The sequence below is a fragment of the Garra rufa genome, chromosome 4 (assembly GCF_049309525.1).
Source record: "Garra rufa chromosome 4, GarRuf1.0, whole genome shotgun sequence".
NCBI classification, from domain to species: domain Eukaryota; kingdom Metazoa; phylum Chordata; class Actinopteri; order Cypriniformes; family Cyprinidae; genus Garra; species Garra rufa.
The window spans coordinates 21,958,837-21,985,770 of record NC_133364.1 but is presented as its reverse complement, the minus strand read 5'-3'; the positions used below and the strand labels follow the sequence as shown (position 1 = coordinate 21,985,770).

The 26,934-nt window shown below is 38.0% G+C and overlaps 2 protein-coding genes across 2 annotated transcripts in view; one reads left to right on the top strand and one right to left on the bottom strand.

The window, feature by feature from the left end:
- Positions 1 to 2,704, bottom strand: part of LOC141332822 (sialic acid-binding Ig-like lectin 14) — an 8,007-nt gene extending 5,303 nt beyond the window's left edge. The window contains exons 1-6 of the mRNA XM_073837782.1: positions 2,659 to 2,704; positions 2,162 to 2,527; positions 1,749 to 2,072; positions 1,380 to 1,667; positions 1,049 to 1,131; positions 247 to 331 (exon numbers count right to left, since the gene is read on the bottom strand). Coding sequence (XP_073693883.1) covers positions 247 to 331; positions 1,049 to 1,131; positions 1,380 to 1,667; positions 1,749 to 2,072; positions 2,162 to 2,527; positions 2,659 to 2,704 — 1,192 coding nt within the window. The remainder of the gene's footprint in view (positions 1 to 246; positions 332 to 1,048; positions 1,132 to 1,379; positions 1,668 to 1,748; positions 2,073 to 2,161; positions 2,528 to 2,658) is intronic.
- A 5,077-nt stretch (positions 2,705 to 7,781) lies between these two features.
- Positions 7,782 to 25,068, top strand: rassf8b (Ras association domain family member 8b). Its single transcript, XM_073838077.1, has 5 exons — positions 7,782 to 8,061; positions 17,524 to 17,706; positions 19,206 to 20,104; positions 22,442 to 22,571; positions 22,672 to 25,068. Exons 2-5 carry the CDS (start codon positions 17,595 to 17,597, stop codon positions 22,791 to 22,793), a joined length of 1,263 nt encoding a protein of 420 aa, XP_073694178.1. The 5' UTR covers positions 7,782 to 8,061; positions 17,524 to 17,594; the 3' UTR covers positions 22,794 to 25,068.
- The last annotated feature ends 1,866 nt before the right edge of the window (positions 25,069 to 26,934 follow it).

Sequence of the window (26,934 nt, the reverse complement as noted above, 5' to 3'; positions counted from 1 at the left end):
ATAGTGAATTTTATTCTAAATAGATTTGAGTCTAATCAAATTCGCAAACTAATCACATTCATATTTTGCTGCCAGAAATTCTTAGTCTTCAAGCTTTTGTTATGTATCAGACATTAAATCCATAATCCATGTGAAATGATGTCTTTCATATTCGAAATGTGCATTTTAAAGTCTTAAAAAAGTACAGCTGACTGAAGAAGTCAAAGGAGGAGATCAGATATATGTTTGCCGTTTATTGTGTGTCACCTCTCTTAATGTTCAAAGTCTCGTATTCAGAGGGTGGAGATGAGAACTGAACTGAAGCATATGTGCCCTCTGCCTCATTCTGAGCCTGAAATAAAAAAAACACTCTCAAACACCAACATCAATATCATCATCATGGTGACTTAACATATCTAAAGGACTCACCTTCAGCTTAGTCAACCATCTTGGGGGATTGTAAGTTAAGAAAAAATAGGTCTATTAGTAGAGTGACAACCTTTTTTCTATTATATTAAAGAATAAATGTGCCTTGGTTTAGCATCTAATGCAAGAATATTCATACATTTTAGTATCCAAGTGCTTTTTGGGGCCACTGACATATAAGACTAAAGCATGTTCTTGGCTTTGGTATTGATTTTGTGTGAAGGCTGGAATAAACTACACCACTTTTGCACAAATTTGCAGTCCAAACATGTCGATGCTAGTTGCCAATAGTCAGTAGCTGTTTGCAGATTTCACAGAAATATGATGTATGATGGGCACAGACTCTGATATTTTAGCATCAGACTTTGACTGCATCCAGTCACACGAGTCATGACTTGAAAGTCTGGTAGTAGAAATCTGCTTTCTGTTTAAATTGATGACATTTCACAATAGGTGCTATATGAAATACAGCTATATATAAATACTTGTTTCGCTACATTTGTGTATCACTTTTATTGGCACTATCCAGGATGTCAATACACAAAGTCAATGTAATATGCTAAACCGATTCTGTAATAATTATGTTCTTTTTAGTCACTTACATCTTTCTAAATACTTGATATGTTTTGTGCACCTACCGTACACAGATACATGTGATGGCACACAACATCATGACCACCAAAGCCACAACAGAAACTCCAATCAGCACAGAGGAAAAATTAAAACCTAAAGAAGAATAAAAATTAGTGCTTGGAAAACCACTGATGATTCAGTAAAAGCAGTGCAAACAAGTCATATCATAATCTTTAACAATATCAAGGGTAGACAAACAATCTAAAAGTAAGAGATTTTAGCATTAGCATTTACATTGAAGTCAATGACTGTCTCTTGATGAATTCATAATTAACATGATTTTCATTTACAGACAGACATTAACATTAACTTCTATTGGATGAATCACAGCTGAAACTCACATGCAACAGAAAGAGGCAGTTGAAACAGTTGACTTGCAGTGCCTCGAGTGTTTTTGCTGACACACTGTACAGCGGATGTGTTTGCGAGAGACTGATGTAGAGTAATGGAGTTCCTCAAGCCTGTGCTGCTCAATCGCTCTTCACTGGTGAACGTGTTTGAAGAGTTAGTGACAGGACGTCCAGACAGATGCCACTTCAGTTCAGGAGAGGGATTCCCATCAACCTCACAGAAACACACAGTTACATCCGTTCTGGTACAGCTGGAGGATGGAGAGATTTTAGGGGCATCTGAAAAAGAGAAAGAGAGAATGCATTTAGATTTATAGATGTCTAATAGAGGAGAAAAGAAATGATGCAACAAAATCTTACACTGAACATGTAATGTGATGTTGTTCTGTGCAGTTTTGTTCTTGTCGTGTAGCTGGTAGGTTATAGTGCAGGTGAAAGTGACTCTGTGCTGACGGTGAGTAGCAGTGAAGTTCAGATCAGAGATGAGGATGAGCTCCTGTAGTCTGCTGCTCTCACTGAAGGGGATTCTGGGAGTGGAGCTCCATGTGAGAGTTGGTGGAGGAGAGGAGCAGAGAGTCTCAGCAGAGCAGCGCAGACTCACAGAGCTCCTCTCCAACACCTCCTCCTGATCCTGCACCTCCTTCTGCTCCACATACAGCTGCACTGTGGGTTTGCGAGGAGAGTCTGAAACAGAGAAAGTAAATAACACTGACCACAACTTTTAAAACGCTCATTTAAAATGTGTTTATAAATAAAAGGCTCAAATCACTCACCAATGACATTTATGGAGAAATTTGAATGGTATGTGTATTTCAGACCTTCACTAATCATGATCCTGAAGTAATATTTACCATTGTAATTTGAACTAACATTATAAAAGACAGTGGTACAGTTCTTGTCTTGTAGTTTTCGATTCATTTTCCCTTCATAGTAATTAGGTTTGGAATCTCTGGAATTAAACACTTGATGTTTATTCTTATCAAATCCATCTTTGAGCCACAATCCTGTAGCAGCACCCTCAGTAAGGCCTTTGTCATATCGTTGACTCGTCTCAAAAGTGCAGTTTATGATCACACAGGACCCACTGAGAGCTTCAATCTTCTCTGGCAGACTGATGCTGAATTCTCCACAGTAAACACCTTATAACACACACACAACACAAACATGTAAAGCAACACACATGTTTTAGTTGTTTACTTCATATTACAAATGTCTTATTAAAGTCCCTTAATGAAACAAACATTGGTGAAGGTAAAATAGATACACATACCTTGAAGGAGAAAGACGAAAATGCTGATTTTCTCAGCTACGCTCATCTTGCTATTAAAAGATGGTCAGACCTAAGCAGAGATGATATATACAGTCACGTCACAAAAATGACACAAACATGAACAACATACACATATAACGTCGTTCTGGAATGATTTTAGGCAAACAAATATTATTCTCATAATCGCTAATCATCTGGAACAAGCCATTTGTACATTCAGGAAAAAAAAATACAAAACTGTCACTAGGGTAAAAAGGTACATCTCTGTACTGTATTTACCTCTAAATGGTACATATTAGTACCTTATTTGTACTTTAGAAGTATATTTTAGAAGCTTCTAAAAGGGGGCCGCCCTTTGACAGTTTTTTGTGAGCATATTATGTTTTCTGCACTTTACAATGTTCTTTTTTTTCTTACAGTTTTGAATATACAAACTTTCAAAGATCTTGTAAACTGTAAGTCCTGAGCTGATCTAAAGCTCTATGAATCATCTTAAATATAAATTATAGATTAAGCAAACACAAGGAGTATAAATGACTGCAGGACAAACAAGACAGACTAACAGAAGTCAAAAATGAATCTATTAATTGTTATGTATAAATTCCTCAAAGAGATAAATTGCAAACAATTTTCTTAGAGAGACAAATGAACAATAAAATAATTTGAAACATATATGAAAATATAAAAAGTGTCATTCAGGTCCTACTGATATTAAACTACTCACCAGAGAAGGCTGTTAAAAAGTTTGAATATTGGTAAAGAGTAAAGCTTATTGTTGCGACACAGACTGTAAGCCGCTGTGCTGTGTAAAGATAACACTATGCATGACTGTATAAATGCACATTTGACTAATTACATCTTCCTCTTTCCATCTACAAACATCATGCTGCTTACTAACAAACAATCTATCAGTCAGTACCTTCAAGCAAACTGCCCTGCATTACATCCAGTATACTTTCCATGACAAAATCTGTGTAGCCTAATGTCACAGTGAGGTTATAATACTATTGACTGATTAAATATAAATATTAAATATTATTTAATAATAAATCATTTAAAATCAAGCTGTGTGAGACTGTTTTAACCTACTGTATTTTGCCAGTAGGTGGCGGCAACATCAAGAGCTGAAGCTGCTGATGAGCTACAGAAGAGCTACTGTAGCTCAAATTGCTGTAGCTTAAAGGGATAGTTTATCCAAAAATCTAAATTATGTCATTGTTTACTCACTGTCATGTCGTTCCAAACCCGTAAGACCTTCGTCCATCCTTGCAACACAAATAAAGATATTTTTGATGCAATAGAGGAGGTTAAATACTTAGGACATTATATAACAAATGATGTTAATGCTGATTATATTAGTGAGAAGCAGAAAGTTACTTACAGGTGGGTTGTGTTACATACTCCATTGGTGCAAATTATCCGGCATATAATTGTTTTGTTTCATGTTGTCCTTAAATATGTACCGTTGAGTCCCATTCAGAGTCTGTCTCTGCACTTCTGTGGCCATGAAACTTGCTGAAATTGTTGCTGACACTGCTGTCAGGTGTCATGCTGATGCACAGTTCGCCGGGGGTGAAAACTTTTTGAATTTGAATAATAGGGTAAATTTAACTTATTTTGTCTTCTAGGGAACACATAAGCATTCTGTTCAAAAGTTGACACCCCTGGCTCTTAATGCATTGTGTTTCCTTCTGAAGCATCAGTGAGCATTTGAACCTTCTGTGATAGTTCAAAATCATACAGTCATTGTTGGAAAGGAAGACACAAAAGGGACTCATGAACAACTATCACTAAACAAACAAACAAAAAAAGCTGTGGATCATTCAGGTAACAACACAGTATTAAGAATCAAGCATATGTAGGGCCAGTTTTTAAATTCAACTACTATTTTCTCTTGTGGATTATTTAAATTATTTTATGTAAAATATCTTATTCAGGTCAGTACCAAATAAAAAAAAATAGCATGCATTTTGTATGATCCCTCCTATGGTAAAATAAATAACATTTTGCAGATTCTGCAAGGTGTACGTAAACTTTTGACTTTAACTGTATGTAAAAACATTTAAAAGTTCTGAAGGTGCATAATGGCATCTGCTTCTAGTGAATGTGTATCTTTCACCTCACCATTTTGTCTGAAAAGCAGAATCCCAAGAAGCTGAGGGCTACGACTATAAGCACTGAATCACAGAACTACAGAACAAATTTCAAGAAACAACATGAGCAAATGCTAAACAATGAAAACAAATGCAAAGCAGAAGCTAAAGGTCAGTTAATGTCTGTAAATCAACCATAGTCCAATATTAATGGCAGCATATTCATTTTATCGCTGCATATTTGTCCTCTGTAACAGTTTTACATTTCAAAATTATATTTAAATGTCTCCGTGCTATAAACATCTTATACCATACAACTAAATGAATGAAAACCATGAAGCAGCAGGGGAACATAAGTTTCCCACAGCACCTTTTTTTGTTTGTTTTTTTTAACAAAACTGAATATAATGACACTATACAGACATTATGTATGTGTGTGTGTATGTGTATATATATATATATATATATATATATATACACATACATACATATATAAACAAAGGTGCAGGCTTTGGTTCATACAAATCATAAATTGCTGTTTAATTTATCCATACTTTAATGCATGCTAGTAATTTGACAAGAGAAACGCGGTTTATGAGAAAAGAGACCGCTTATGGTAAAAGGCTGTTGATGCTAAGATGTCAAACGCAAGATCTTCAAACGTGTGTTGTGGATACAAGCGTCACATTGCCAAGGATACAAAGGTGTTGTGAAGCTGAACGTAAAGCGCGCTCACGTCCCTAGTGGAGTGGATGGCAAACTGCACTTCAGTATTTTGTTATTTTACAATCTTTCTCCCGTCACTGTAACAAAAATGTGACAATTTTATATATCAGGAGCATAGATCGGGAGGCTTCGGCTTTTAATGCCACAGTGTCTCAGAATGCTACCAGTTTCGTCACATGCTACTTGTTACTTTTCTCAACGCTGGTGTGGTGAAACCAAACAGAATTGTTTATAATAGCAAGAAAGCGCGTTTTAATAATCTTACAGTGACTCAGGTTTGTTATTTAATGATTGTGAAGTATTATATACCATTGAGAAAGACATTCATATTTTACAATGATGAAAAATGTCACATGTTGTAATGTATTCTCACATCTGAATAGTATTTTCAGTATACGAATATTTGCTTCACCTCATGTCTGAGTTATGCTGTTTAATAACCTCACAGAACATTTGTGTTGAGGGAGGAAACAGGTCAGCAGAAGGTTTCTATGAGAAACAGATTGCAGGCCATGTTATCCCACACTACACACAATAGATCACAGATTTCTGGGTGGATAATCTCATCATAGGCTGGACAGATTTCACATGCAGCACAGCTGATAAACAGACCTCATCCAGGCATTTAGTGCACAGACTAATCCACTATTTTGAAAAAAGGTACTACTATGAAGTATTATTGCAATTTAAAATAACAGATTTCTATTTTAATATACTTTACAATATAATTTATTTATCTGATGCAAAGCTGAATTTTCTGCATCTTTACTCCAGTCTTCAACATCACATGATCCATCAGAAATCATTCTAATATGCTGATTTATTATCAATGTTGAAAACAGTTGTGCTGCTTAATACTTATTTTGGAAGCTATGATACTTTTTTCAGGATTCTGTGATTAATAAAAAGTTTAAAAGAACAGCATTTATTTAAAATAGAAATCTTTTCTAACAATACAAGTCTATCTTTTTTTAAATCAATTTGAACACATCCTTGCTGAATTAAAGTATTAATTTATTTTAAACAAAGAAAGAAAAATGTAGACCTCAAACTTTACATTTGAGTGTATGTGGTTACAAAAGATTTCTATTTTAATTTATAAAAATAACCTTGTTCAAAAGTTTACATACACTTGATTCTTAATACTGTGTTGTTACCTGAATGATCCACAGTTGTTTTTTCAGTGATAGTTGTCCCTTGTTTGTCCTAAACAGTTAAACTACCTGCTGTTCTTCAGAAAAGTCCTTCAGGTGCCACAGATTCTTTTTTTTTTTTTTTTTTTGCCATTTTTGTGCATTGAACCCTTTTCAACAATGACTATGATTTTAAGATCCATCTTTTCACACTGAGGACAACTGAGGGACTCATATGCAACTATTACAAAAGGTTCAAACGCTCACTGATGCTTCAGAGGGAAAAACAATGCATTAAGATGCAGAGGTGTATACTATTGAAAAGAATGAAGATGTGTAAATTTGTCTTATTTTGCTTAAATATCTTTTTTTTTTTAAAGTACTACCCTTCAGAAACTACAGAAGATACTTACAAGTTTCCCAGAAGACCAAATAAGTTAAATATATACCCTGACCTTCAAATTAAAAAAGTTTTCACTCCCTGGCTCTTAATGCATAATTTTTCCTTCTGAAGCATCAGTGAGCATTTGAACCTTCTGTAACAGTTGCATATGAGTCTCTCAGTTGTCCTCACTGTAAAAAGATGGATCTCAAAAACATACAGTCATTGTAAATGCAGGGTTCAAATGCACAAAAACGTTCAAACCAAAGAATTTGTGGGACCTGAAGTATTTTACCAAAGTACAGCAGGCAGTTTAACTGTTCTGTACCTGTAAGAATCAGGCGTATATGGTCAACAGGATCATTTTTATAAATTCAATTATCATTTTCTCTTGTGGACGATATGTAAACGTCTTATTCAGGTCAGTACTAAATAAAAATTAACATGCATTTTGTATGATCCCTCTTATTTTGGTAAAATAATTAACATTTTGTTCTGCAAGGTGTATGTAAACTTTTGACTTCAACTGTATATGATGCTTAACAGGGAATAAATGCACATCGAACATTAAAAATGGACGTGATTTATTTATATAATGTTGAAACCAATAATAAATAGCGTATTATACTATAACAATTGTTTAAAAAATAGTTAATTGGTTAAAGACTTGAAAGCGTTAATCAAATCTACAGACTTTGCCAAATAAGCTCAAAATGCGCGGTACATGCAGTGTGTGTGCGCGCCTGAGCACACTTGTTCAGTGTGGGCTGTGCAGCTTTAAAGTGCTCGCTCCATGATGCCTTGCGGTGTCCCGTTCGCGCTCAGTGTATTCACTCGCGTGAGAGCAGAGCTGCTGCTGCTGCTGATGTAACGGGCCACACTGACTGAACTTCAGCGAGCGGACCCTCCTAACCGGACTACATTTACGGACATCAAACGAAGACAGTCTTTACGAGACATTAAAAGGAAAACCACATCATCCGCTTAAATCTCGGTTCTGCTCCGGCGGAGCGAAGTAGTGGACCCCGGACTGAGGATTGTGGCGGTCCGGGACTGCAGACACACGCAGGTACGGAAATGCTATGACATAAACGTCTCAGCACCGTGTTTTGGACAATCGCGAAAGCCCGAGAGAAGGGCGAAATGTATTTCATGTGTTTTCATGGGGCATCTTTAAATAGTTGTGACGGGACGCGTTTCGTGAACGCGCAGGAGAACAGACGCATGACAGAAGACTGTGTGCAGGCAATGTCAGGGGCTTTTTATCACCAGCCCTGATCTACTGAATTGCGTTTCAACGGGTTAAATGACAGTGTGATGGTCAGTGTTTTCCATCAGATCAGCAGCAGGCCTGCAGCCCCTCCTAAACTTACTAACACAGCACTGCATCCCATAAACACAAATTACGACTGTAGTAACTTTGATTACTGAGTCATTATTAGTCATAATAGGGGAGTGGGACTAGTTGGTTGTATGAGTATTCATATTGCGTTGAGCTTTTTAATGCTAGGGTCCAACATGTCCCTCTAGTGTGTATTTGCATAAACCTTAAATGATGTGCCTATACAGAAATTGCTTTCAAAAACATTCACTGGAGCAAATGTTTATCAAATAAGTAGTGCACATTGAAATATTGAATGTGTGAAAATATTTGAATCAAAGTTTCCTGACAATGCAATTACTGAAATACATACTAATGGTATGTTTAATGCACAGTGTACCCGGAAATTACAATTCTGCAATATATGTGACCCAGGACCACAAAACCAGTCATAAGGGTCAATTTTTTGAAATTGAGATTCATACATTATACATAAATAAGCCTTCCATTGATGTATGGTTTGTTAGGATAGGACAACATTTGGCCGAGATACAACTATTTGAAAATCTGGAATCTGAGGGTGCAAAAAAATCAAAATATTGAGAAAATCACCTTTAAAATTGTCCAAATGAAGTTCTTAGCAATGCATATTACTAATCAAAAATTAAGTTTTGATATATTTCTGATAGAAAATATACAAAATATCTTAATGGAACATGATCTTTACTTAATATCCTAATTTTTTGTCATAAAAGAAAAACTGATTATTTTGACCCATATAAATGTATTTTTGGTTATTGCTATAAATATACCCGTGCTATTTAAGACTGGTTTTGTGGTCCAAGATCACATGTAAATAACTAAAAGAGTAATGTGCAGTAAATAGATTTTTGATCATGATAATAAAATACTTTAATAACTTACTTATTTGCAACATCAAGCAATGTACCACACGTTTTGTACACCTAAAACAACTAGAAGTGGCTTAATAAAAGTTTGAAAAACCACACCTGCTCTGGATAAAAAATGAGGTGGATAGTAAATAACATTATATAATGTGTTAGGTATTATATAAATGTTGCTGAATGATGTATTATTTGAAAGTTACAAACGTGATCATCAATCTCAAACGACTCTGTTTACATAATGTCATACGAACTGCAGTTATACGCACTCTTATTAATAGATAGGACTGTTTTTTGTTAAGCTGGATTGATTACATAAACCGACTATCAGAACTTACACAAGAATATTGAGTAGAGGCCAAACTGTTGGCTTTGTTATTAAAGTCATGTGTTTTACAACAGGTTTGTATTGTCTATAGTTATGATAAATTCACTCCTCTTTTAGAGAGCTGCTTGTTTACTTACACTTTGTTTGCGAAACCAAAGGGTGCCTTCATACTTAAACGGTTGTCTGTTAGGGAAACTGGTCCTAAACCACATTCCAGAGGCATCTTAATGTCACATATGATGATCTAGAACAGTCATAGATAACCAAGCGATTATAAAATACTATAAGTGGAAATTTTTAGTACATCATCTCATTTTCAACACCTCTTCAGATGCAGCAGGCAGGACAAGACCCATCAAAAATCCATCTTAGTAGCCAGGATATTGTGCAAACACAGGATTTGTATGTGCATTTCCAGACACTGCCTTCAACGGCCTCACTCACAGATCTGTTTACACATGCCTCATTCATAGAAATGACTCACTCGCAACCGATTACACATGCCTCAGCTACTCATTGCACTCGGTTTTATATGACAACAGCTGGCTCATCAAACACCCACTGATCAAATCTGCTGACTGTGGATATCATGAGCGTGCTAAATAACTCCAGCGCAAGACTTACTAAAGGAAGAGAGAAGTGAAGGCGGAGTAGACAACAGTACGGAGGTGGTGAGATGGAACTGTGCTGACAGATGTACATGTAATATCATGAATAAATGCATGATGGCAATGCAGATCAGGATCTGATGTAGGCTGCAGAAAGCTGTTCTTTTCTTTTGATGGAGAAGACAAGATCTGCACCCACAGATTTCCAGTTCTAAACATTGTTCGTTTATAAAATGCCAAAAATATCTGGTCTGCGAGTACAGTATGAATGAAGTTTAGGGTATATCCGAAACCATTCCTGCATGCATATTTGTGCATGTCATAGTTCAGAGACAGTTCACTTCCCTCTTTTGAACCCACACTGTCCAACTCAAGGAAATGAAGGGATTTGTCTGCTGTACAAGAAGAATACAATGACAGAAACAGAACATCATCGTTTTTCATGTATGTTAGGATATGTGCAATAGTGCATGCATACACTGTACAATCAGCTTTGGACTTATTAGTTTGCAAATTGGCAGTGCCCAAGCTGTTGTTTCACAGTCTAAAACGAAACAACTAAGACAGAACAACAACAAACTATTGAAGACAAAGCGCCACTTATTTAGTTGTTCTTCTAAGTGACACCTCAAATTGTCTTGCGGAGAGGTGTGATATTACTTATCTAAGCGTTGAGATTGGCAGAAGATAAAAATGGCGAAATTATCACAGACTTGCATCGCAAGCGTTCAGATTGGTGGAGGATAAAAATGGTAAAATCATTGCAAGCAATTAGATTGGTAGAAGAAATAAATGGCAAAATCATCACTGACTTGTACTGAAGGAAGGATTGCGATCATTTCTAGGGGCCAGAATATCAAACGTACTTAAGGTGTACTGTGGAGACCCAGGCCAGTAAGCAGTCACATTGAAACCAACCAGAACACCACAAATAAAAACACTTTTTATACAATGTACTAAATGGTTAGTGCACTGACAAAAATTACAACACCCTGGCATTGGTGGTGAGATGTTTTTTTTTTTTTTTTGCTTAGTGCAAATAGCAATGGATTCTGTTTACACTAAGTGAAAATAGTAGTATTTTTAGCGGTATGCTATTTACATTAAAAGGGTTCACCCAAAAATGAAAATTAGCCCATTATTTACTCACCCTCAAGGCATCCTAGGTCTATATGACCTTTCAGACAAATGCAATCTGAGTTCTATTAAAAATTGTTCTGGCTCCTCCAAGCTGAGTGTTTCTCCTCAAAAGTCCAAAACAAGTTCAGTAAAGCACATCCATCCATAATAAAAAAGTACCTCACACGGCTCCGGGGGGTGAATAAAGGCCTCCTGTAGCGAATCGATGTGTTTTTGTTAGAAAATTATTCATATTTAAAACGTAATATAATAATTTTTCTCTAGCTTGCACTAACACAAATAGAAGCCGCTTCGGCCAGATGACGTAGGTCGTGGCCGTTGTGCATGAAGTGCAGAAGTGATGAACGCGGGCGCACAGTGCAGCAAAACAAAACAACAGTCATAAATTAGAAGTACAAAATGAGGATTTGTATAGAAAAATGTTGTAGGATTTCGATATAGGCCAAGATGAGACTGGTTTTCCTTTGCTAAAGTAAAGAAACTTTAATTCCTTTGCTCCTGTAAACAAACGTTGGTTTTCGCGAGACTCACAGGTGCATGCCCTATGCATACATTCTACGTCATCCTCCCGGAGTGGCTTCCATGTACAACTGTTAGCCAAGCTACATTAAAGTGATCATTATGTTTTAAATATGAATATTTTTCTTACAAAAATGCATCAATTCACTACATGAGGCCTTTATTCACCCCCAGAGCCATGTGAGGCACTATTAATTATGGATGGATGCATTTTATTGGACTTGTTTTGGACTGTTGAAGAGAAACACCCGCCCATTCCCATTATAAAGCTTGGAGGAGCCAGAACAATTTTTGATATAACTCTGATTCCATTCGTCTGAGAGAAGGAAGTCATATACACCTATAATGCCTTGAGGGTGAACTAACGATAAATTATATTTACACTATGTAAAAATAGGGGAATTTTCTATGCAATAATAGTTACATACTATTTTTACTACTCGGCACCTCAGTATTGTAGTACATTATAAAAGAGTATGCAATAACGTATTGTGTGAAAATGTTTATTATAATTCTTAAAAGGATTCCACTTTTCGATTATTTCCTACATTTTTATTAAAAATAAATGCCTTTCCGATCTGATATGTGATGTGAAAAGGGAGAAGAACGAGGCAAATGTTGGATTCGAACTCGGGTCGATCACGTCAAATAATAACTGGTACGCACTTCTACTTATGCCACTTAAAATATTGTTTAAGAAACCCATGCAATTTCAAAGGTCACTGGCAGTGACTCTCAAAACATTAAAACAAAGAGTTGCTCGAACATAGTTTCCACATTATTTAACAATAAATGCTGAAGAATTAATGTTTACTATACATTATAAAGAGAAACAAGACTGAGCTCTCTCTTGCTCAAAAGCTGAATTTTAAGGTTACACTTTATTTTAAGATGTCCTTGTTACAGTGGAAGTATACATTTAAGTACTGAGTAATATTAATTGACTACATGTACTGATTACGGTTAGGGTTCGGCTTGGTGTTACTCGCATGTAATTATGTATAATTAATTGTTATTATAATAGTAAGTACATGTAACATGTAACTACCAATTTTAATTTTGTTCAAATAACCCTAGTTAAACTATGTGTTGAACTGCAAGGTATGCATATGTCCTGCATCCCTTCCCCCACATTGTGTGTTAAAGCCAATTACTGTGACATATTCACCTCAGACTTTACTTTGAGTTAATGAATCGTACTCAGGGTTTCCCATCCTTAATGTAAGTTTGTGACTCATTGGTGTGTTGTTCAGCTGGGAACCCCTGACAAGACAAAGTTATACAGTGAAACACGGACAAAAGTTAAAATAAAGAGATTGTTCCTTAATTGCCGTTGTTTGTTAGTTCCCAGGCCGGTCACAGCCGGCCATGTGAGAGATTCACAAAGCTGCGAAAGCATCGCTATGGAGATGGATTGTTTGTGTCCAGTCATGCTGTGAGGCCTGCAGGGGTGGGCGTCTCTCCAGCGGACCTTTGTGTTTGTCTGGACCCTTGTTAGAACAGCCCCCCACTACAGTCCACACACACCGTTAGGATCCTGAGGAGTTTTCCAAGTGCTGCAGATAAAACTCCAAGAATTACGGTGACAGTACAAGCTTTCATCTCAAAAACAGCAGACCTGTTGAAAGATCTGGAATATGTTGTGCTGAGCCTAGTCAAGGTAGACACCATGTTTAATCTAACACGAATTTTGCTGAATAAACAATCAACAAAATACTGAACGGACTGTACTGCCAGCCTTTACTTCTAGCTTTATGTCAACAAATATGACAGCTACCCTGAGTGGTTTTATAAACTTTTGACTGTTATATTCAACAGCCCTGAGTTAGTATAACAGAATGGATGAACAACATTGACCTGACAGAGCACGTGAGAATGCAACAACATGCTAGGACCGTTACACCCGATGGGGTTACAGTTGCGTTCAGCCATATGCGCTATACTGATCTGTGTTTACAGACGTCAGATATGCGAGTCGACTGGAATGTGAGTTTAGACGCGTTACGTCTCCTTTAGCAGCTGTCTTGGCTGTACCTTACACTGACGGGTCGCCAAAGCCTTGAGTTCGTTAAATTTAGCCCCAGGTCATGGAGCCGAAGCTCGTCTGGAGCAGATGCCTGTATCATGTATATACAGTTCAACACAGATTCTGCAGCTGACACATAATACTGTTGGGGGTAGGGGTTTGATCCAGCATTTAAAAAAATACAAGAAAACAACACAACATAACTGTATGCTGCTTTGCAGCATGGGTAGGACTGAACTAAATCAACAAGCTCATGAGAGATTTCTGAAGCAGAAGTGAATGATTACACTTTCTGGCCCGATTAGAACATGATGTCAGCGTATCAAAATGCCCATGCAAAAGCTAGGATGTTATGGGTGGTTGCAAAACAGTTCGAAGTTGTTTTAAGTGCATTTCAAGGCGGTTCCTAGGGTGTTCCTTGTGGTTGCAATAGATGGTTGCGTACTGGGCCAAGTCAAAAGAACCCAACCCTTTTGTCTCGGTTATTCTTGCTTGGATACCTCTTTCAGTTTGGGATTTTTTTTTATAGCACCCACCAGGTAATCCAAAAATTTAAAGGGATAGTTGACCCAAAAACGAAAATTCCGCCATTAATTAACCTGTAAGAACCTTCGGAACACAAATGAAGGTATTTTTGATGAAATCCGAGAGCTTTCTGACGCTGCATAGACAGCAACACAACTGACACATTCAAGGCCACGAAAAATAGTAAGGACATCGTTGAAATAGTCCATGTGACATCAGTGGTTCAACCTTAAAGGAGAGGTTCACTTCCAAAACAAAAATGTACAGATAATTGTCATCCCCCTTGCCATCCAAGATGTTCATGTCTTTTTTTCCTCAGTCGTAAGAAAGAGGAAAACATTTCAGGATTTCTCTCCATATAATGGTCTTCGATGGTGCCCCAAGTTTGAACTTCCAAAATGCAGCCTCAAAGGGCTCCAAATGATTCCAGCCGAGGAAGAAGGGTATTATCTAGTGAAACTAGAAAATTGACAATTTATATAAAAATTCTTAACCTCAAATGCTGGTCTTGTCTAGCTCTGCGTCTACTTTGTGTATTCCGGTTCATGACAGTTAAGGTAGGTCGAAAAACTCCGATCTCATTCTTTTCCAACTTCAAAATCTCATTGGCGCCGATAGCCTTGTGGGCAGCGCGTCGACATACAGCGCTGTTGTGCTCCGGGTGTCCCGTGTTCGAATCCCGACTCGAGGACCTTTCCTGATCCCGCCCCCCATCTCTCTCCCACTTCGCTTCCTGTCATGTCTGATCTGTCCTATCATAATAAAGGCAAAAATGCCAAAAACTAAAATCTTAAAAAAAAAAAAAAAATCACTCTACATTGCTGTTTTACCTTTTTTTTTTTTGTAAAGGTTGTTTGATGATCTTTGCACATTCATTTTGTAAACACTGGGTTGGTACTTATGCAATGATGTAGGGCTTTTTTCGACCCACCCTAACTGTCTTGAACCAGAATACACAGCTGACGTTTCGCTAGATAAGACTAGTTTAGAGCCCTTTGAAGCTGTATTTAAACTGCATTTTGGAAGTTCAAACTCACTTGCACCATAGAAGTCCACTATATGGAGAGAAATCCTGAAAGGTTTTCCTCAAAAAACAATTTCTTTACGACTGAAGAAGGAAAGACATGAACATCTTGGATACCAAGGGGGTGAGTCAATTATCCAAACAATTTTTGTTCAGGAAGTGAACTTGTCCTTTAATTTTATAAAGTTATGAGAATACTATATACTAATATTCACAGCACAAATGTAGGGATACTTAGGGTTAAGGTTTTTCTGAAACTGTACTTGCGTAATGTTGACATACTGATTGCACTATGCAGACACAGATATCCATCATGGATATCAGCTGGGTGTGAGACAGCATATCAAGATATTGCCCACTGCCCAGCAGAGGCCACTTTAGATTTCAGCAGGCCAAACACTCCCGGAGACAGACAGAATGAGAGACAAACAGAGGACTTTCTCTCTCCATGACACACACCCTGAAAGACTTATTACCTGTCAAGGGTGTACAGCTCATCTCACTTATCCTTTATGAGTGCGTCTCATGGGAGTGGGCGCCATCCATACTGTTCACACAGGCCTGTTTGGACCAGTTCTTCTGCTTGAGCGGTTCATGGCTAAATAAATCACTCTCATCCCTCAGTACACTGCCACAGAGGAGGACAGGCATCTGTCTAGACCAAAGTTTTCCTTAACAATGATATGAAGAAAATAAAACTTGCAGAGCAAAAAGTAACATTTATCTGACAACAGATCTGATATTGGGCATTTAAAGTATATATTCTGTGTGTTTTTTCTGTAAACATATGCTTTAATTGATCTTTTAATGCAGGGATCTTGCACTCAAAACTCCATGTCATCCAAGATGTCTTTTTTCTTCAGTTGAAAAGAAAGTTTTGAGGAAAAGTTTCCAGGATTTTTCTCCATATAGTGGACTTCAATGGGGATCAACAGGTTGATGGTCAGATTGCAGTTTTGATGCAGTTTCAAAGGGCTCTACACAATCCCAGCCAAGGAATAAGGGTCTTGCCTAGTAAAGCAATAGGTCATTTTCTAAAAAAAAAAAAAATACACATGTATATACTATTTAACCACAAATGCTCATCTTGCACTAGCAAGTTGGAAAGGTCATGCATAACGCAGGCGAAAGTACCAAAAAAAAGCGACCGTGCAAAGAAAGTCAAACTCCCTATACAAAAAAAAAAAAAAAAAAAAGATAAAACAACCATGTTGGATGATTTTGAAGTCAAAGGATAAATTGGAGTTTTTTTTTCTTGAAGTTGGAGGAGAAAATGAGATGGGAATTTTTCGACATACCCTGTCTTGAACCAGAATGCACAGAGTACGTGTATGCATTGCAGAGCTAGACAAGACATGCATTTGTGGTGAAAAAGTGTATAAATTTAATTTTTTTTTAAAATAACTGATCGTTTCGCTCCCTTCTTTCTCGGCTGGGATCATTTAGAGCCCTTTTAAACTGCATTTTGGAGGCTCAAACTCAAGAGCACCATAGAAGTCCCCTATATAGAGAAAATTCCTAAAATGTTGTCCTCAAAAAACAATTTTTTTATAACTGAAGAAAGAAAGACATGAACATCTTGGATAACAATGGGGTAAATTAATTGTATAAAGTTTTGTTCTGGAAGTGAACTAATCCTTTAAGAGGAGGAAATGAGATTTTCCCCCAGTTTTTCCCCATTTCAAATCCACTACACTGAGAAAAATCCTTGAATGTTGTCCTCAAAAACCTTATTTTCTTGGCAACTGAAGAAAGAAGGACATGAACATCTTAATTGACATAGGCGTGAGTAACTTATAAGGACATTTTAATTTTGGAGTGAACTAATCCTTTAAGAGAACAACAGGAAAACATTAAAGGCCAAACCACAGTGCAGTAAGTGAAAATTGATTTGCGAGCCGGATTTGAGGATAATAACAGATCGGGGCTTGTGTGAGCAAGCTGGCAAGTAAAACTTTAGCACTGCAGCACCCAAACCTTCCCTATAGGAGGATGCCATCTGCCAGACTGACACAATAGATGGAGTATCATAAAGAAACAAATGCTAGTAATGTCACTGTTATTAAAGAAGGTGGTTAAGTCATTTCTTATGTAAGTGGAAAAAGCACAAACAGTTCTTTGGTCTTTTTAAGCAGAGATAAGAGCAGCATGCAGACCAGAGAGCCTGTAACGGGTGCCTGCAGAGGTGAGGAATGACATCATCCAGATGAGAGGCATGGAGCTGAAGGTATGGGTGGATGGAGTGCAGCGCATTGTCTGCGGGGTCACAGAAGTCACCACATGTCAAGAGGTTGTTATCGCTTTGGCCCAAGCAATAGGTGAGAGATTAAATTTAAATGTCAAACATATATTCTATATAGACCCGAATATGGTCACTTTTACATGCTCAAAACAGAATCTGATTGGTGAACAACTTGTACCACAATGGTACCATTTTTAACCAGTTTTTTTTTTTCTTGGCATGTTCCCGTCCAAACTCCCCCCTCCTTTGTTTCTCCTTTCCTCTGTTTTTTACACAACATAACCCTCACTATGGTTGTCTCCTTGACAACAAGCCCTCTTTGAGATCAGAGATTGGAGCAGTGAAATGCAGTATTGTCCCTTCTAGTCTCAGAGTTTCGACCCCATCACCCCATACTAGAAAAAATGAGACTGAGTCTTATTCCATTATTTCATGAATAAGTGCAATCTCTGTGCCACTGAGGCGCCTGGTCTCTGGTGAATGTTGGATGAATTTCCCTTTGGAAAGTTAAATCTGTGTCATCATGAGCTTTGTATGTCTGCTTGCTTCTCTGTTTAGCCATACACAGTTTTATTAAAGTTGAAGTGTGTACTGTAGTGTAGTATGTTAAAGGGAACTCTGGGTAACTTCTATGGCTTAATATAATGTAAATGGTGTCTCTTATTGAAATATGTGGTAGAAAACCCATGAAAGATTTACATTATTTTGGACTATGGGGGGCACCATTATTTCAGTGATGTGAAATGGTTTCACTCAGTGAACTAGTGCAACATAACTTGGAAAATAAAATACTGATACAATGCCACATTGTGTGGCTTTTGGTTGTAATTTTCAATATAAGTCTGCACTGCGTCTTTGTTCTTTTTACTTTAGTCCTGATGCCTTCGAGGCTTTTAGTAGACCACAACTACTGAAAGAGCTTACAAATGGCAGAGACAAGAAACGCTAGATGCCATCCAGGCAGGATGTAAACACTTGTCAAAATGAGTCACTGAGTGAGTTTGTCAGCACAGGTTTCACTTGATATCTGGGTGCGTTTAGACTTGCTGAGGGAAAAAATCAATGGTACTGCATTTGGTTTTAGCCTACGCTTGTACTCATTGCCACCTGCAAGCTCTCACCGAGTGCAACCGCTTCATGCCATCGCAATAATGTCGCCCCCATTGTCCAAAACATGTGGGTTTTTGAAATAACGTAAATCTTTCATGGGTTTTCTACTACATATTTCAGTAAGAGGCATCATTTACATTGTATTAAGCCATACAAGACTTAATACAGGGTTCCCTTTATAATATTTTAGTCCTATAATAGCTTAATGTGCAAAGACAACTATATGTAAGACATTCATGAGTTAATTTTCCAAGAACGCAAGGCCATGGCTCAGCTAACGAACAATGCTGTATTTGTTTGACTATCCCAACAAAGCAGCAGAGGCTCAACCAGTGGCCTGATTTTGGGTCGGAACTACCAGTTTGGCTGACTAGATTGGGCGAATGTTTGGGAAACTCGTTTGAATAGTCAAATTACATTTTCATGTCTAAAAAGCACTGATAATGTAAAAGTGTTGCATTGCAGGGCGGACTGGTCGCTACACACTGATTGAAAAATGGCGCGAGACAGAGAGGCATCTGGCACCCCATGAGAATCCTGTGGTTTCTCTGAATAAGTGGGGTCAGTATGCTAGTGATGTGCAGTTGGTGCTTCAACGTACAGGTCCATCTCTGAGTGAGCGCCCCACCTCGGACACCTCTGCAAGAGCCCCTGAGCGCACCTTATACCGCCAAAGTCTCCCTCCCATGGCAAAACTCCGCCCCACAGCTAACGACCGTTCCCTCAAACGACGAGAACCAAAACGCAAGTCCCTCACTTTCACCGGCGGTGCCAAGGGGTTACGTGAAATCTTCGGGAAGAATCGTGAGGGTGACACCAAGCAGAGAACAGCAAACACCAACCGCAGCAGCACTCCAGCCCCCACACAGGAGTTGTCCCGCCTGGTGCAGTTGCAGAAGGACAAGTTGCGCATCCTAGAGCAGAAACTGCAACGCTGCGAGACTGAGTTGCAGCAGCAATTGACAGAGGAAGAAGAAGAGGAGCTGGTCCAACTAGAGCAGCAGGTCCGCAGGAATGAGGCAGAGATGAAGGAGCATGAATTCTGGGAGAATGAGCTAAAGATTGAACAGGACAATGAGAGGCAACTTCGAGAGCAGCTGCAGGAACTGCGTAGCCGTGTACAGGAGTGCGAGGAGCAGCTGGGAGAGTACCTGGCACGTATTCAGTGCATGGAAGCGGGGCTGGAGGCAGAGCGCCTGCAACAAGAGCTAATGGAGACGCGGCTTGCGGATGAAATAGAGGTGCGGTCACGACTCGAAAAGGCTCGTGCAGAGCTGGACATGCAGGTGCAGCAAGCTGCAAGACTGGAGAGCAGCTGCAGAGCTGTGGAGCTCTCGCTTGGGCATTCGAACATTAGGCTACAGGTAAGATCACCTGAAGGAAGATCACAATTCACTTACACCAGGGGTGTCAAAACTCTGTCCTGAAGGGTCACTGTCCTGCAGAGTTCGGCTCCTAACCCAATTAAACACCTTAACCAGCAAATCAAGGTCTTACTAGGCATACTTAAAAACTTTCAGGAAGGTGTGTTGAGGCAAGTTTGAACTAAGACAGTGGCCTTCCAAAACCGAATTTTGACTTGCACTAACAGTTGAAAGTGATCAGAATTGACTGAGGATGCTTTCTCAAGTAGATATTTTGGGGTCAACCAAATCTATTTGACATTAGCAAGTTTGGTTGATTTGGTTACTGTAAAATTGTCCAAAATCCAGTGCACAACAGCAAACCAAGTATTAAAGTATGGTTCACAGCTGGTATGAAAGTAATTTTTCCAAAATAGCTGAAGTATTGCACGTATTGCTGTGAGATTGGGTTGGTCCCTTCAGAGAGTCTTTGCATCTCTTGCAATGCATCCATGACAAATATACTAAGTGCCATTCTGTGCATACACCCCCGGTTTCACAGACAAGGCTTAAGCCTAGTTCTAGACTAAACTGTAAGTCTGAGTTGTTTCAACTAAAATAAAATGGCACTGTTTGATCTTAAAATATACCAGTGCCTTTGTTTTGTCTTAAGATGCACACCAGTAATGTTTTTTTGCAAGCATGTTTATAAAAATTACTTCATTGTCCTAACTGAACCATGGCCTAATCCTGGCTTAGCCTAAGCCCTGTCTGTGAAACCGGGCCATAAAGTTTTGGTAGTAAATCCAATGTTCTCTAACAACATGTGAGGCAAAGTACTAATGAATAGCCCACAATTGTGCCTAGTACTTTGTTCCATGCAGTACAAACTTGGCTCTGGTGAAACCTTGTGAACTGCATCTGCGTTGTTTTGGACTCTTTGGCCTTAAGTTCCAACAATGCTACTAATCGGCTTAGCAGCATGTTAGGGAGGTGGGTGGGGGTGGAGGGTAGTGGTTACAGATATTATATAAAAGATCTTTGCCAGAGCTTACAGATGAAGTGAAGGAGCAGGATATGTCCTAATACAGTTAGCATTCACCAGGAACAACGTTACATAACACAGATACTCTTGCTTTTAGAGCACTAAATTCACTCTGGACTGTCGTAGTAACAAATAATAATCAGGCGGGCTTTGGAGCACACTCTTTTTTTCAAATGTGAACAGTACGGCAGGGGTGTTCTTGGAGGACCACTGTCCTGCAGAGTTCAGCTATATCCCCAATTAAACACACATCAGCCAGCTAGTCAAAGTCTTACTAGTCATACTAGAAACTTCCAGACAGGGGTGCGTTTCACAAAAGCATTGTTAGCCAACTATGGTCGCAAGTTCCATCGTTACCAACATAGTTCAACGATTCAGTGTTTCCCAAAACTATAGTTCAAACGAACATTTGCAAACTTTCGTGGTTGGAACTACGGATCTCGACCTGTGGTTAGAAGCATAGTTTCTTGTTAGTAAGACATATGGGCTCAATAAATTATGCTTTTGGGCACAACAAGCAAGCTAACATGCAGTACAATCTATATCAGAGGTTCTCAACTCTGGCCCTCAAGGTCCACTTTCCTGCAGAGTTTACCTCCAACCTTGATCAAAATCACCTGCCTGTAACTTTCTAGTAATGATGAAGAGCTTGATTAGCTTGTTCAGGTGTGTTTGATTAGGGTTGGAGCTAAACTTTGCAGGAAAATGGACCTCGAGAGCCAGAGTTGAGAACTCCTGATCTATATCATCCATTCAATCTAAATATAAATGCATTTTAATCTATGTATTTTTGTGCATCCTCTATAAGCGCCGTTTCTGAATAGCTTGCATGTGCATAAATGCCTAAAGGAACCCCGGAGTATGATGTAAGAGGGAACCCGTGGTGACTCAAACATCAAGTAAAGTGAAACAACAGGGAACAAAAAAAAAAAGTAAATTAGTCATCAGGTGCCATGTAACTGCCAATATAGCTGCATTTTTGAGATCTCTAATCAGTTAAACAGCAGAAGTTATTGCTTGGTGACGTCATTAACAACGCCCCTACATTTTTTTAACTAATGTGGTTTAAACGACAGAGATGTGACCTTGTTTGGGAAACAATCCAGCTAGTTAATTTCCACTACAATGCATCGTACTATGGAGTTTAATCAGCGAGTTACGTCGTTGTACGGGAAACGCACCCTAGGTTTGTTGAGGCAAGCTGGATCTAAACTCTGCAGGACACCAACCCTCCAGGACTGAGTTTGGACATTTAATTTGTCTATTTTGGTGGTTCGTTTTTTTTTTTTTTTACTTTTGATTGTTTCATTTAGGAAAGAGAGCAGGAGCTGGAACAGTTAACTAAGGAGCTGAGGCAGGTGAACCTTCAACAGTTTATTCAACAGACTGGCACCAAAGTAACAGTTCTACCAGCAGACCCTGGTGAGGAGGAAGCTAATACAGGTACAATCACATACATGCTCTGTTTAGTTCATACTCATTTAACCTAATAAAACCAACATGTAACGTATGTTTCGAAATGTTTCTCACTCTATCTCTATAGAGTCAGAAAATCAGTCTGGATCTCTGAAGCGGCTTGGATCAGCTCGACAACTTCCCGTTGACCTACGTGCTCTGCAGAGCCCGCTGAACACGACCTTTAACCCAGAAGGCATCTACGTCTGATTTTGCACCGGGCATCAACATTTAAACACAGTCTGTACTTCCTACATGACTCCATATCACTCTGAGACCATGAAGATTTCCTTTGGAGAGATCATACTCCTTGAAATTATAGCGGTATCTGTTGTTGATTCATCAACAAGCAGTGCTCTTGATGGCTGTTTGACTTATCCAACCCAATCAGTGCTTTCTCCAAATTCTACAAAGACATCTCCAGCTGAATGTATGCTCACCTTCACTGGACCCAAAGCGCAGTAAGGCTTTGAATATGTCTTGAACATGGCAACTACTGAACTCATACAGAAAAACAGAATACATGCTGCCTCAGCCTACGTTCAATCCATCAACCTTCTGCTGCAAGTTAGAAAATGCAGCATTATGATGTCTTTCATTTCTAGAATGTTTCTGAATCTCCAGGTAAACCTCATACTCAAATGTGATTATGCAAGCAGCAGGAATTTTAGGGAGATGCAAAGAGATGATAAATTATGCAGTTTATATTTTATGGCTCATAGTTGTGATGAACACTCAAAGAAAAGGGGTGGGGTTCGCCTTAGTTTGCACTTTATTGGCCAAAACATCTGCTGTGGAATTTTACTGAAATCTTAAAAGCTGAAGAACCGTTTTCTGCGTTTGATCACACTAATCAGGAAAACAGGTGCATGCAATATTTTAAAACAGTGTGATTAAGAGAGGTGTTTTTGCATGAAAGCAGCTTGTGGCAAGTGAAATTTGCAAGTAAGTAAAATGAAGCAAAGGAAACTGGAAATCTTTGCTCCAATTATGCAAGTACAATGTAATTACGCACAAGTTGTAATGACCGGCCTAGATCAACGCGTTCTGCTTAAGCTTTTTGGCCAATAAATGCATTTTATTTCTGACTCTGAATATTTAGTTCAATTTTTTTTATTTAGCCAATCTCACTAAAATCCTTATCTAGAGTTGTCTTTTTTTCCACATACTAGCAAAAATCACATAAGTTGCATATATTTTAAGCTAATCTTTAGTGTTTTTACTAGTTTGTAGAACTTTTTTTTATTTCTTATCAAACCAAAGTGTTCAGGAAGTCATGAATATCTGCATGAATGTAAAGATTTGTAATTACGCGTATGTGCAAAGGGAAGCAGCGCTGAAATGTTGACGACATTTTTTTTTTGAACGTTTAACTGTAAAAGCACCTGCTTCCCTTAAAGCTACATTCACACAGATGCAGAATGACTCCATTTATTTTTACATTTAATATGGACATATGCAAGGAGCTCTTGAAAGCGCGTATAAGGAAGTACTCATTTATATTTGCTGTTGTTTTTAGTTTCTTTTCCAAAAATACTACTTTGCCAAAACCAAGTATTTAATGTGATCTTCATGGATGACTGAATCATTTTATCTTTTAGTAAAATAAAAAACAGGTTGGGTTTAAAGCTTTGCACATCATGTTAAAGCATCTACACATTCAAAACAAAAACCATCTGCTTCTACATTAATGGAGTATTTTAGTAGAGTAGTCATGTTCATTTCACACAGAATTGGTGCTCAGATGATCTGCAAAAGAGCATTCGGCTGTCTGAATGGCGCATGACTTGAAGAACAAAGTCATCTCTGTGTGACTAGGGGAACGTTTGAGAAGCATGCCTTACTAAAAAAAAAAGAAAGAAGAAGAACTAGTGTAAATAGCATATAGCAACATATCAATAGTAGCAAAGAGGACTATTTTTAACATAGATTAAAAAATTGCACAGCTCTCTAAACAGTAAATGTTTTTATTTTTTAGCAATGTTAGGCTGCATGCACTGACGTTCAGTTTTAAGCTTGTGTGAGAGGCCTGAGGATCAACCTGTGGCACCTAATACAGATGTAATACTCAACTGGGCTGTATTAAGGTGACTGCGCTAAATGCCTGTATAAATATCTGTGCACTTGTAACAGGCTTGAGGTTTGGGACTGATGTGTGTGCATTAGAAATTAACATTGTGTGCTGCTATGCGCACAGATGTGACTAAAACATTAAGCTCAGCTGAAAGTTGTTCATATCAAATGGCATCATGGTTTGATATCTCTGGATCAGAAGTTTTAACCTTTAATGCAGTACCAAAATCCCTTTGGGCAACAGCTCTATTTTTAAGAAATTATGTTAATTAAAGTGTCATATGCCTGGAAAACACATTGAAATGATTTATGCTGACTGATTTATGTTTATCAAGCAGCATAAACTATTTATGCCATCAATGGAAAAGGTGCAGTAACACTGTAAAATATGAAATAAATTTAGAGTAGAGCATCGCCGTTTACTGTCTTTTTTTGGTTGGCGAGTCAGCTGCAATTCTTACCCGTGTTCAGGTATTTTTCAGTAGTTCAGATTTAGAGATTTGTTAAGCCTGGGTCACAAAAAGCAACCACAAAGCTGGTCCTAAAAATATCAGAACAATCCCAGACTCAGCTTAATGAGGTTGTCCAGCTGGTTAAAGGCCTGACTAAGTTCAAACACCTTGATTTCCCTAATGGCTTCTTCCTAACAGAAGTCTGAGCTGCAGACACTGAGAATGCAAAGAGTAGCCCAGGGCAGTTATTTTGCCCTGTTGGATGGATTTACTCAAATCCAATGACTGCAGGCTTCTCCAGTACAGAGGTGGAGAGTTCTGCTGAGAAAAGGAGCACTGCATGCCAGGAATCAAATCCCACATAAACAATCACTTTCACCTCTGCTCAATATGTGCACAGAGTCTGACAGCAAGCATTAGAACCGCATATATCAACACCAGATGTCTCCGAGTCAGAAAACTCAACACTACCTTGTTCCGTCCTTGGCTAGATTCCTCTCTTTCTGTTCATTACAGAGTCAAAACACATCTACCAAATACACTTTTTGACACTTCAAGTTACTGGCACAAACATGACATCTATCCAACACATAAAATTGGTGAGAGATGATCCTACAACAAGAGTTTTCATCTACGCAAACATACAACTGCCTTCTGGTAGTGATAAAGAGTGTTGGGGATAACGCATGTTACATAATCAGTTTACTTTTTTCAAGTAACTGGTAATGTAATGCGTTACTTGTTTTCTTGTAAATTTAAAAGTAACCAAGTAATTTTGTTTTCCAATTTACTCATTGACATCTCCTGAATCCATGTTGAAAAATCGTGAGGTTCAGAGACAGTGGCACTATTTTCAGCCTGAGGCTTAGTAGTTTTACTTTTAAAAATAAACAAGCCCAGCTCAGGTGACAAAAAAGTAACGCAAAAAGAAAGGTCATACTTCCATGAAAAGTAACTACATAACACAATTAGTTACCTTTTATGGAGTAATGCAACATTTTAATACAAAAGTAATGTATTAAAATGTTGCGTTACTCCATAAAGACATTTTACACAGCGGATAGTACATCAAACTGGAAGTTTTTAGCATTTGTGACCCTGGACCACAAAACCAGTCATAAGAATCCATTTTTTTTGACATTGAGATTTATATATCATCTAAACGATGAATAAATAAGCTTTCCATTGTTGTATGGTTTTGAGATACAACTACTTGAAAATCAGGAATCTGAGAGTGCAAAAAAAAAAAAAAAAAAAAAGGCAAACACAAATTGCCTTTTAAGTTGTCCAAATGAAGTTCTTAGCAATATATATTACTATATATTGCTAAGTATATTGAGTTTTGATATATATTTATGGTAGGTCATTTACTAAATATCTTCATGGAACATGATCTTTACCTAATATCCTAATGATTTTTGCCATAAAAGAAAAATCGATAATACAATGTATTGTTGGCTATTACTACAAATATACTGTGCAATGTACGACTGGTTTAGTGGTTCAGGGTCACATTTATGACAATGTGTGTATATAGTTTGCATTAACTATTTAAAAATCTGGAATCCGAGGGTGCAAAAATATCTAAACCTTAAGAAAATCGCCTATAAAGTTGTCCAAATGAAGTTCTTAGCAATGCATATTACTAATCAAAAATTAAGTTTTGATACATTTACAATAGAAAATTTACAAAATATCTTAATGGAACATGATCTTTACCTAATATCCTAATGTTTTTTGGCATAAAAGAAAAATCGATAATTTTGACCAATACAATGTATTGTTGGCTATTGCTACAAATACACCCGTATGACTTATGTCTGGTT